Source organism: Hyperolius riggenbachi, chromosome 5 (assembly GCF_040937935.1).
Source record: "Hyperolius riggenbachi isolate aHypRig1 chromosome 5, aHypRig1.pri, whole genome shotgun sequence".
In the NCBI taxonomy this organism is placed as follows: Eukaryota; Metazoa; Chordata; class Amphibia; order Anura; family Hyperoliidae; genus Hyperolius; species Hyperolius riggenbachi.
Genome location: NC_090650.1, coordinates 312,072,810 through 312,085,873, shown reverse-complemented (window position 1 = coordinate 312,085,873; position 13,064 = coordinate 312,072,810). Strand labels below are relative to the sequence as shown.

Below are 13,064 nucleotides of genomic sequence, written 5' to 3'. Positions count from 1 at the left end.
AGATGCCTTTGTTTTTATCACAATGGAATGATTGTCATCAGTATGTAAAATCTGTGCATTGTGCATTAGGAACTGTCAATAAGTACTGAATCTTGTATTTATCATAAAGAGGAGTACTCTATATGGAGAAGTCCAATAAAGTAAATCAGATGCAGTGCGTATATCCAAGCTCAAGCAGACAAATCTGCATTAATTGCACATAGCTACTTACTGAACTGCTGAAAGTTAATTTATAGCAATTTTGAATTGTGTCCAGAAAAAGACTGTCATAAATCCATCAATTTCAGCATGGAGTTCATTACATTTGCTAAGGTGTAATGTGAATTAAAATCCATCATTAATATGGGTGACACAGTAGTGCCTCGCCCTCTCCTCTTACATCATTACAGTCTCAGCATTTACTCCTGGCCCGGAATCTATCTGCATGCATTTATTATCTGAGCCCCACTGCAAACTCAGGACCCTTTCCCACCAATGGTGGACAGGAGAACTCTGGAATACGTACACGCCACTCCGTCATCCCTATTTTTTATTTGTGTTAATTGTTAGGTTTGTTGTTTTTTCTCATCATGAGCCGAGAGAAAAATAAAAATGTTACATCTCTTTGCATGGAAACTGCACTAGAGAAGATAGCACGGGTGTGACGTGACTCTGTAATAATGAATCTTTCATACTTCATATAAACGGAAAAGACAAACATGAAAACACAAGAACCTTACATATGCACTGTTGCTCCAGAAGTATATGCCTGACTTCACATGTATCACAAAGGCGTCCAGTCACTCCAGGCTTACAGACGCACTGGCCGGTAACTCTGTCACAGTGATTGTGCAGCGAGCCACTTGGATTACAGTCACATAACTCACAGCTGCCAGAAGGCTCATTTGGATTGCCAAAATAGCCAAGTGAACACCTGAAGGATGAACAGAGGACGTCATGTTAGTTTTATTATAGTGCAGTGTTATGAGGTTCCATTGATGAATATGTAGGAGCAGCAATGCTCTGATGAGGAGTATATTGCTTGTACCTCCTGTAATCAAGATCCTACTGCTAGAAGGACAACTATCCAGGAAGTGGAGCCTGACTGGCTGATAATGCTTCCCTTTCCTTTGTCTAACACTTTCTTATATATGTGGAGTATTATAAACGTAAATGTAATGTATACATTTAATTTTTAAACCATACATAACTGGCTTAACCGATATTTTTTTGGATTGTCTGCAGTTCAGCTTAAATTATAGGCAAAAAAACAAAAAGCCATAAACATTAGAAGACAGTGTACTGTATTTTATTGGCACGATCTGACTGCTGTCAGTGCATGATAGTTCATTACAGGCTAATAAATGGTAACACTGAGCTTGCCTAAGTGTTGACAATATTTTATTATCCAGAGATATAGGACAACTGACCCATCCAACTGATGACAAGATAACGTTCATCTATTGCCTCTTGGACTTCCTCCTACTTCAAAGGATGGATTTTTTACCATTGCCCACTTTAGCACAATCTCTTCCTACTCTCTATGTGCTGGAGTATCACAGGGCTCAGTTGTTGGGCCAGCTCGTATCCAACCCACTGCACTGCACATACCTAAATCTATCTCTTGGATCCTGTTTTCTTGATTTAAAGACTGTTGTTCTAAACTGTACATCTTATCACCTCTCCATGGGCTTGATTCATGTGCAGTAGTGCACGCCTTACATAGCAGTGCTCGCTGCCATGTAAGAAGCGTGCCTTCCTTAGTTACAACCATTGCTTCCTTAGCAATGCGCATACCATTAACTGCGGGTGGCCCTGCTCCTGTACAATATCACTACCGTGATAGGTGGGTTGTAGCATCCCCCAAAAAACCTTTCCATTTCAGATAAGATAAGGACACTATGACCAGAAGGTAATTGCCCCAAGAGTTTATACAGTAATGTTATCTAGGTGATTTTTGCTGTGGGAGGGACTGTAACCTGTCAAATAAGCAGTGAATTAACAACGAGCTGAGTTAAAAAGAAAAAAAAAAAAGAAAAGGACAGAAGTGATGTCACTTTTGGTATCACGAAAAAAAAAAAAAAAACAGTAAAAATGGAAACCAGCAGAAATATACTTTTCTTTTGTTGCACAACCAACAAAGGATATGGTCCAAAGTTCTCCACAGCCTTGCTTCTGAATTCATCATTACACCAATTTCTAGACACTATTCGAAATACAACATGCACCCTGCTAATAATCATCTCCTCTCATCCACCCTAGTCACGTTGTCCCATTTCCTTAAAAGGGGCTTAGATACTTACACATTGCTGTGCAGATCTCACAAACATTGTGTGGTAATGTGTCTCAAGAACATACTGCTGCACACTCATCCTAATCAGTGTCATTACATGGCAACAGCATTGCAATGGAGAGGAATGTGCTGCGTGTTGCTGTAAAATGCACACCATCTATGTTATCTAGTGTGCAGTATTTATGACAGGTTTGTTATTATTATCACCAGGAACGTATGTTAGGTGCTACCTACTAACACTTGTCTGTAGAATCTGAGAGCACTAAGAATCTCACTAAGATATTGAACATATGCAAAATATGCAGATGCATGGCTTACTTTGTTATTAATTAAGTTGAATACTTTCTTCTGTTCTTAGTAGACACATACTTGGATCATCTTTAACTTACCGCTCACAGTACTGGCCCTCGTATCCAGGCAGACAGGCATCACAGCGGAAATCATTGATTCCTTCCAGCACACATGTTGGGCTAAAGCTAAGAGATAAAAAGTAATATATGTGAGAAATGGATTAATAATTTTGGTGTAACTGCAAAAGTCTGAAAATGTCTAAATTTATTTCAAGACAATTTTTAGATGCAGTTTACAGAAGCCCTAACAGAAATGAAATAGGATGCTTTATAGAACTTTCAGAAATAGAGGATTTTGTTTAAAGCTCTATTAGGAAAGGAAAAAATGCTTAAAGAGAAACTCCGACCAAGAATTGAACTTTATCCCAATCAGTAGCTGATACCCCCTTTTACATGAGAAATCTATTCCTTTTCACAAACAGACCATCAGGGGGCGCTGTATGGCTGATATTGTGGTGAAACCCCTCCCACAAAGAAATTCTGAGTATGTACTCTTGGCAGTTTCCTGTCTGTGAACCCTGTTTGCATTATGGGAAATAGCTGTTTACAGCTCTCTCCAACTGCCAAAACAGCAAGCAGCAGCTACATCACCTGTCAGCAGTAAAAATGTCACCGTGTGATAAATGTCTGAATGTAAATCAGGGATTTAAAATATTTTACAATGGGCAAACACTGACTTAATCATTTATACATAATTATTGTAAAAATGAAGCACTTTTTTTTACTACATTATTTTCACTGGCGTTCCTCTTTAAAGGGGGTTGTAACATCCAAAAATAACAAAAATGCCTTAAACAGTTAGTGCCCCAAATATATATGTAATTCCGTTTTTGTTTCTAATATAGGTACCGATATGTTCCCTAATTTTATTTGTTTTCTATGTGGTCTATGTGTATTTGCTGAACTGTGCAGTGCCAACAGGATTGTTTCAGTTAATATGGAGTTTCAGCCCACTTTAAAGCCCAATTCCAAGATGTTTTTGTTTTATTTTTAGCTACCATTGCAATGTATTGCTAATCTGTGTCTCCCTATGTGAACCTCCAGCCCAGAGTGGAATTTAAGAATTCTCACCTAGTGACAGAAATAATCAAAACATTATTTATAAAATGGGGAGGAGTTGGAATCCCCAACTAGTTCTTATTGCTGTTCCTCTTTACTGTACCAAAGTATACTTGGACTCATCTTGCTTACTTGTTTTTTAGCAGCTAAGCAGAAAGTTTGTATGTAAAAAAAAAAAACATATATACCTAATAACATTTTGCCTGTGGCCTCCACCCTAGGTCCACGCATAACAAAAAGTGTACATGTCAACATGCACATGTGGAAAAAGGGATACATGGCAGCACTCAGCAGAGCCATAGTGGACACCAACATTTAGATGAGTGGTGGTAGTGAGAAGCAGAGAAGGCTTGACTGAACACTTGCTAGTGATTACAGAGCGACTTCTGGCTTTCCAGGACTTACTTGTATATGCCATTGTGTTTGATATACGCAAGCTATATCACATTGCTGCATTATCCCACCGAGTATATAAATCTAGGTGGGGTGAACAGAAATACAAACATAGAATAGATATGTTTGAAGAGGGTGGGGCTTTTCATAGGGTCTCTGAAAGCATGCTTATAAACTGCAAACAGGTGTGTATGAGTTCTCACTCTCACACTGGGATAAACAGAGAGGCTGGCATAAACAGAAAATAGGGGTGTGATTCCAACAGGGACTATGTGAGGGAGTATGGAAACAGGGAGGATTGTAGCAGGTCATGTGACTGCACGTCTCGTCAAAAATATTACGGTAATCATTGTTTCCTTAAAGAGGAGCTGTTAGGTATAAGGTCTCAGAGAAAATAAACACATATATCAGTAGCTAAAGATTGGCTGTACTTACATTACATATGCATTTCACTGTCCACGTTTGGATTTCACAGAATTTGTATATAGTATATGCAGAGATAGATGCTCCTGACAGCTCATGGCAGGCTCCATGTTTTTCTGTCAAATGTGTCGTCATGTCCTGCCTGCTTCCTGATCACAGATAAGCTCGTACTTGAACAACACAGTGTGCAGTGAATATTAATGAGCCATGTGGCTAGGAACAATAGCTGACTCCTGCAGTGTACTCTGCCCGGAGATTTATCAGTGCTAAGCGCTGGACTGATTACAAGCTGCTGTAACGTCTCATTAGCAGCCGAGGGGAGGGCCCCAGAATGCTTTGCAGTATAGTATGCGGCTTGCGTCCTCTTGGGTTTTAACAGCCTTGCTGATAAGCACACATCAAAGGTAACTGAGATTTTTATCTTCACTAATGGCTTTTGGGCTTCCTTCTAAACTGTTTAACACAGGAGAATAGAGGTTTAAATTAGCTTCTGCAGCCTGACAGTGACTCTTTAAAATGTGCCTGGTTATCTTTTTACCCTACAGCCAGGTGATAAGCAGGGAAGTGCATTTGAAGAGCCTGGAAAGGGGCTTCAAGAAACATTGTGGTTTAATGAAGTATTAGCAAAGAGTTCTATAAGGCTTTGGATAGACATTTCTGGATGTGCCCTCTACATGTGTCTGACTAGCATGCTGGTACACAGATGTTCAGCTCATGTTACTGTGATGGACTTACCTGTTGGCGTTGCCTCTTGGGCAGGCACACAGTGAGCAGTCAGAAATTGATCCTGTCACCTTGCCATAGTGCCCTGAAGCACAAACATGGCAGTTGTGTCCAGCAGTATTATCTCTGCAACCCTGGTATATAAAAAAAGAAAGAAAAACAGATAATCAAAACTGTAATCACAGGTAACTGACATGTTTTCCATGGCCTCACATGCATTTTTATCATTTTTAACAGGAACCCTGAAAAAAGTAACTTCTCTCCACAAACAGTAGTGTTAGACTTTAGCTATCCAAATTTGCCCCCCAAGGCCCAAAGAATAGAAATGAATGGTGGTCAGATTTTGTGGATAAGGCCCCATACCCTGTCCTTGAAACAATCAATAAGTATCCAGGTCTGTTTAATGCCTCAGTGCTTTGTTGTGCAACCCAGGGTCAGGTGAGTGTGAATTTGAAAGACTGTCTCCCTTTAAAAACTAAAATATCAAAGCTATTCTCAGAAACTTTCTGCCATATACAGTGTTTAATATCATAGGGAAGCTGGCTGGTTCCATGGAGATAGAACTTAAAGAAATGGCTAGAGCTCTGATACTTATTTCTGCTGTAGGGTCTCACTCTGGACTCTGGCTTGTCAGTGACATGGTATTGGCCTGTGAGTCCTAAAATATTATTTATTAGTGAGTTTAAGTCTCTCCATTTGTGGTTCAAGTCTCACAATTTGTGGTTCAAATCCACCATTTGTGATTCAAGTCCTGTTTTCTGGTTCAAGTCCTGTTTTCTGGTTCAAGTCCTGTTTTCAGGTTTAAGTCCCATATTGGAATTAGTGATTTGTAGGTTCTAGTCCTATCTATGGTGTTTAGTAGGTTTGCGTCCCATCTGGGGTGTTGAAATTGCTGTTTTGGTGGGAGGGTGGAATGAATAGCATGGGACTCTGTCGTCAACCAATAAACTACTTGCTTATATACAGTATATGTTGCATGCTGCATTAATATTTCTGTGTTTTATGTTTGTTATAGAAATAGTGCATGCGTGTGTCTTTTCTGTTGGTTATATTGTCTGTGTATTGGTCTGTGGATAAGCAGATTTAGTATATGGTAAGCGTATGGGTTCTGAAAAACTTTCTTATCAGCTTTATATCCAGATGCTTTGTCGCTTTTAATCTACATGAAGTTCTGTGTCATGTTTCACTTAATCTATATATTCATTGTGCGTACTGTAAGCTGATAGAGCAATGTACTCATAGATTTGATGAGTCTTATCAGTTCAAAGGAGGGGTCAAACAAATTATTTTTTAGTATGTCGAATTTGAGTCTTGAGAAGAATCCACCTTTATTAACATCCTTTCAGTTATTTTTCCAAATTTTCAAGCTCAACTTGAACAACTTAAAGCGGTTCCGAACAACTTAAAGCGGAAACTAACTATAACAAGTAACTTGTCTATATATCTTATATAAAGTTTAGATAGTTTACACAACATATCTAGCTGCAAACAGCTTAAAAAATGTATGATTGTTTATTCCTGTGATACAATGAAGGCAGCCATGTTCTGTTTGTCACACTGTTACAGGCTGATGGCTGGAGATGCTATCAGCTTGCCTGTGTGTAAATTCAGTCCCCTCTCCTCCTCCCTCCTCCCCTCTGCCTCTGAAATTAATGGCTAGTAACCTCCTCCTCCTCCTGCCCAGACTAAGCTCCCATAAGCCCTTGCTACAGTGCCAAGGCACAAAAGAAGCTGTGGGTGAGGCTTCTTTAGTTAATAGGGAATTCGAGTAATAAAACAAAACAAAAAAAGTATTTGGCTTGAGGAATGCCCTATATGAAAGGAACACAATTATGCAATGAGTAAAAGTTTATTTCGGATCCTCTTTAACTGTAGCAATAAAAGCACATGAGTCATTGTTTAGCATCGATGCACTATTTCACAATAAAGCAGCTTTAGAATAACGTTTAGCCAGTAATGTGAACAAACACAGTGCAATTTAGTGGCAAGGTCATCAGATCATCAAGTTCATAACATCAAGAGAAGAAGAGGGGTTTGTGTTGCAATCAATATATTGTACTCACTAAAGTAGGCAATGACCTTTGTACAGCCAGGTTATATAGTAGTTCTGTTTCCTGCTTCTACTCCTAGATCATTTCCCTTTTCCCCATTTAGGGCTGTGTCTCTTGGTAAACCTATTCCCTCTTTAAGTTTCCAGTTCCAGTTGTAAATGAATGAGGTGAGCTGATGTTTGAAAAGTGCTGTCTTCCTGCAAGAGTCAGTACATGGGCAACTGAAGTATGCTCTGTAACCTACAATGGTCATGTGTGAGTATATACTGTGTGTGTTAATACTCCAGTCATAAGCTGCCACAGTCACTTTCTTAGGGTGACGCCCTACCTGTATGTTTTTGGAATGTGGCTGGAACCAAAGCACCCAAAGTAAACCCATGCAAACATGGGAAAACAAACCCCAAACAAATATTATTTAGACTGAAAAAAGGAGTCAGGGAACTCAAACTCTGCAATGCTAGAGTGCTGGTCAATACACTACCATGCGGCCCTTGTATGCTGATGATATTCAGCTCTATATCTATACTCCAGATTTGTCTTTTCCCGTCTTAGCCATGATTTTAAACTGCCCATCAGCCATATCTTCCTGGATGTGTAGAAGTTACCCAAACTTTCACATGAATAAGACTCGGCTCCTTTCCGCCTTCTCACTCCATTCCACAACCTAACATTTCTCTGTCTGTAGATAATTCAGTCATTTTATGTATCTTACACGTTTTCTACTGTGAAATTATACTGTACTCAAAACTCTTCTTTGTTCCTCATATCCATTACAAAGTTCTGCCATCTGTTCAACCACAATAAGTCCCTTCTTAACTTCTAGGACATAGTAACTCATATGCAATTAACTTTTTCTCCTGAGTTTTCTCCTAAGTGATATTATCAAACTTGTCAATGAAATGCCTTTTAAATTACCAGCAAGCAAGAAAATACTTAAAATTGTTTTGATGGTACTTTTCCACCTACTTTTTCAATTGCAAAAAGCTGAAAAGTTATTCTAAATAGAAGATGATAAATTATCTCTTGGTAGAAAAGGAGAAATAATGAATTGCATATGGGCCAATTGGTCCGATCCAATTCACTTTTCTCCTAAGTTTTCTCCTCTGAGATAATTTTCTATGTTCTGTTTAAAATAACTTTTGCACTTTGCAATTGAAAGAGTACCAAAACCTGGGTGAAAACGCATTGTCAAAATTGTTCTGAGTATTTTCTTGCTAGCTGGTGGATTAAAAGGCATTTTATTGGTAATGTGAAAATGGCACTCAATGGCCATCATTCAATTCACTTTTTCTCCTGCGTTTTCTCCCAGGAGATAACTTTTCAACTTTTTTTTGATAAGTTGCGAGAAAGCATTAATTGCATATGAGCCAAAAAGTCATGGTGCCTGCCATCATTTTCTCTCAGCTAGATTACTGGGAAAACTTAATCTCACTACTCATACAGTAATTCACCCCAGTGTACGTGGCAAAGGAAACATACCAGGCATTCTCCAGTGTCCGAGTCACAGGTCTCGCTGTGGTTACTGCACTTACACGGTACACATGGACCAATATAAGGCTGTGGTCCTTTCACACTGACTTCTGTCACTTTCTCTCTGTAGTAACCAGGGGCACATTCCTGAGAATAAAAAAGACAAACATTGCTATGTGAAATAGATCTCTTCCAAACATACACAGAGTCAAAAAGAATGGCTTGTAGCTCACCTGACATGAAAGGCCTGCATAACCTGAAGGACATTCACAAATCTCTATCAGATGCGCCACCTCGCGCCCAGCATGCATCTCTGCTGCTTCCACTGCAATGTCCATTGAGATATTTGAGATCCTGTGGATTAAAAAATATAAGCTAACAAGACACTCATAACTGATACACCATACAGACAATATGTACACGTGAAATTACAAATTAGGAGGACTTGAGAGCATCTTATTTATAAAAGCCAGAACACAAGTGCAACTCTTGTAAATAGCCACTTGTCATATTGTAAGTGTTATTTCCCCCACTGCAAGCTAGAGGATGAAAGCTGAAATCTTGCCAGTCACTTTACACAATAACCTTATAGACCATTTTTTTTCTCTTTCAAAAACAACATCATGGCTCCATTTTAATAGAAAATATAAAAATACGTAATAGATTTTTTTGCTAAATATACTCAAGGATGTTATGCTAAGAATACACCATACAATTTTCTGTTAGATTCTTCTGTTAGATTTTTCTGTAATGCTGGGCATACACGGTACGTTTTTGTCTGTGTAATCGAGCCTCGATTCCGGCGCGTCCCCGCTCATCCTCGCGGGCGCCCGGATCGATTCCCGCTCGTCCCCGCGGGAGCTTCTTATCTTCTTTTAGTTTTTTACCATTGTCCTGCCCGCGGTATCGAGCGGAGAATCGATCCGGCGGGTGATCAAACACGTCGGAAATTATCAATCGAGTCATCAGCGGCACGATTACACGGTACAAAACGTACCGTGTATTCCCAGCATTACATTTTCTCTTAGAATGCATAATTAGATTATTTTCTGTAGAGAATGGTCATTATCTCTGGTGCATTGTCTTCTGTTTATCTCCTGCTGAGTAGAACAATGCCTACTTGCTCAGCAGCTAGATGGTAAGATAGATAAATTTCCAACATGTTGAACTTTATCTATCTGGCAGATAAATCTAACAGAAAATTGCATGGTGTATTCCCAGCATTAGAATAGACACTTCTAAGCAGTGCTGGTGTGTGCTCAGGTCTTTATTCCAAAACACTTCACCATTTTGATTGTATCAAAATAACATATGATTTCAAGAGCTGAACTCATCTTGGAGGCTAGATAAGGTCTTAAAGTGGGCCTAAACCCTGCAACATGACTTTATTAAGGCCCATACACACGTCGGATTTGCGCGAACGACGGGTCGTTTGAACGTTCCGTCGTTCGCACGTTTCCGCATGAAATCCGGCGTGTGTACAGACTATCGTTCGGGAGATAAGACTGGTTACCAACGATCCGCCGGGCGGATCGCTGGTAACCAGTCTTATCTCCCGAACGATAGTCTGTACACACGCCGGATTTCATGCGGAAACGTGCGAACGATGGAACGTTCAAACGACCCGTCGTTCGCGCAAATCCGACGTGTGTATGGGCCTTTAGTCTCCAAATGCAAATCAGTGAAAATGAATTAGATAGACATCTGCTCTCAGCAATTACAACTTCACCTTTGCTGGAAAAAAGGTTTATAGTCCACCTAAGCTATGCTGAGACCCCAGAATACATTGCTTGAAGAGACTGAGTGTTCCAGCTCAGGGGACTCATGCTGTCACAGCGAGTTCTTACAAGAATTACTGTACTGAATGTTTTTGGTGGCACTTATGGAGACAGACACGACTGCTGGGGATGACGGTTGATGTTTACTTATTTCAATATTTATGTTTTCACAACTTCACAACTCACAGGAGGTTATTTACAGATGAGTAATACAGTATATCTTCTTGTTAATGAACACTGCAAGCCTTATAAGAGCACTATATGTATTAGATGTACATTTCTCCCTGGGTAAAATGCATTATGAATGACTTGCAATAAATGTTTTAAACCTAATGGTTTTGACCTCTTGCTGACAGGTTTTGGACTTATCCATCTCCTCATGGAGGACTTGAAGGGTTTTCTTTATTATCAAAAGCATCTACTGAAAAGCATCACTTAGTCCAACTGCCAGTATAGTATGCGAGTGAGAAGGCTGGCTGTCCGACATCTTTGTAGAGATCCTTGCCATGGAGTGCTTTTAAAAGAATAAAGGAAACCTTTAGGGTCCCCCAGGAGGAGATGCACTAGTCCACAACCTGTCAACTAACAGGTAAAGACCACCAGATTAAAAACATTTACTGTAAGTTACAGTAACATAGAAATCAAGTCATTTACAGTGCATTTGGCTCTAAAACAAATGTACTGTGTAACTTATATTTATGTATGCATATGTCATTTACATACAACCAGTGGCGGACACAGCCAGCAGTGGGCCCCTGTGCAAAATTGTAATTGTGGGCCCCCTATGACCTGCGGCGCGCCTAGCGCGCCGCGGCAAAATATGGGCGTGGCTACAACCTGCGGCGCGCGAAGCGCGCCGCGGCAAAAATTAGTGGACAGAACCTGCGGCGCATAGCGCCGCGGCAAAAAAATGGGCGTGGCAATGACCGGATGAGGGCGGAGCTAACTGTAACTTAAAGCGAACCCGGGGTGAGGGTTTATTTCCTTTTAAACAATACTAGTTGCCTGGCGGCCCTGCTGATCTATTTGGCTGCAGTAATAAACTGAATTACACCAGCAACAAGCATGCAGCTAATCTTCTCAGTTCTGACAATATTGTCAGAAACCCCTGACCTGCTGCATGCTTGTTCAGGGTCTATGGTTGAAAGAATAAGAGGCAGAGGACCAGCACGGCAGCCAGGCAACTGGTATCGGAGCAGTGCTTTTCAGCGCTGCTAGCTTTGGGCGCAGCCAGCGCCGCCATAGACTGTAATGGGAATCAGTCTATAGCGGCGCTCAGTGAGGAAGGTCGGCTCCGTCAGAAGACGGAGCCGAAGTTGTTTAAAAAACACAATAATTCGGCCTCCAGCAATCGCTGGAAGCCGAATTATTTCATTCCCCCACTATCCATGTCGGCCTGGAGGGGGAATAGTAATTAAAACGCCCCGGACTTGTGCAGAAGCAGGACCAGCCATTTAACAGCTGGATCCTGCGCCCAAGTCTACCAGCGCCGTATTCAAATGTACGCACTGGTATTGCTTAAAAGGAGAGAAATATGGCAGCCTCAATATTATTCTCACCTCAGGTTCCCTTGAAAAGTGCAACGCAAAGACAGTGGGCCCAAGTTTTGGTGACCCTTTCCCCAGAAAATTCACATAATTGTGCAGGTTTTCTCAAGAAAATACACATATATGCCCAGAAAATACGTGCAATCATGTCGGCAGATATGCCCAGAAAATACGTGCAATCATGTCGGCAGATATGCCCAGAAAATATGTGCAATCAAGTCGGCAGATATGCCCAGAAAATACGTGCAATCAAGTCGGCAGATATGCCCAGAAAATACGTGCAATCAAGTCGGCAGATATGCCCAGAAAATACGTGCAAACAAGTCGGCAGATATGCCCAGAAAATACGTGCAAACAAGTCGGCAGATATGCCCAGAAAATACATGCAATCAAGTCGGCAGATATGCCCAGAAAATACGTGCAAACAAGTCGGCAGATATGCCCAGAAAATACGTGCAATCATGTCGGCAGATATGCCCAGAAAATACATGCAATCATGTCGGCAGATTTGCGAAGAAAATACATGCAATCATGTGGCAGACCTGCCCAGAACATACACCTGCTAATATAAATAAAACAAAAACATTTACTCACCTGCAGCAGCAGACCTCCTGTCCCAGCCTCCATCCGGCGCGCAGCTCCCATGGGTGGTTGGGTGGATAGGTAGCCTAGTGGGTGGGTGAGTGGGTGGGTGGGTTGGTAGCCTGGTTGAGTGGGTGGGTGGGTGGGTAGGTAGCCTGGTGGGTGGGTGGGTAGGTAGCCGGGTGGGTAGGTAGCCTGGTGGGTGGGTGGGTAACTAGCCCGGTAGGTAGGTAGGTAGCCCGGTGGGTGGGTAGGTAGGTAGCCTGGTGGGTGCGTGGGTAGCCGGGTGGGTGGGTAGGTAGCCTGGTGGGTGGGCTGGTAACTAGCCCGGTAGGTAGCCGGGTGGGTGGTTAGGTAGGTAGCCGGGTGGGTGGTTAGGTAGGAAGCCTGGTGGGTGGGTAGCCGGGTGGGTGGGT

The 13,064-nt window shown here is 41.3% G+C and overlaps 1 protein-coding gene across 1 annotated transcript in view; it reads right to left on the bottom strand.

Annotated features, from left to right (window-relative positions):
• The window catches only part of LAMA1 (laminin subunit alpha 1), a 245,818-nt gene that overhangs the window by 76,001 nt on the left and 156,753 nt on the right, over positions 1–13,064 (bottom strand). The window contains exons 28-32 of the mRNA XM_068237202.1: positions 8,975–9,095; positions 8,751–8,888; positions 5,233–5,354; positions 2,662–2,748; positions 720–913 (exon numbers count right to left, since the gene is read on the bottom strand). Of these exons, the coding sequence (XP_068093303.1) occupies positions 720–913; positions 2,662–2,748; positions 5,233–5,354; positions 8,751–8,888; positions 8,975–9,095 (662 nt within the window). The remainder of the gene's footprint in view (positions 1–719; positions 914–2,661; positions 2,749–5,232; positions 5,355–8,750; positions 8,889–8,974; positions 9,096–13,064) is intronic.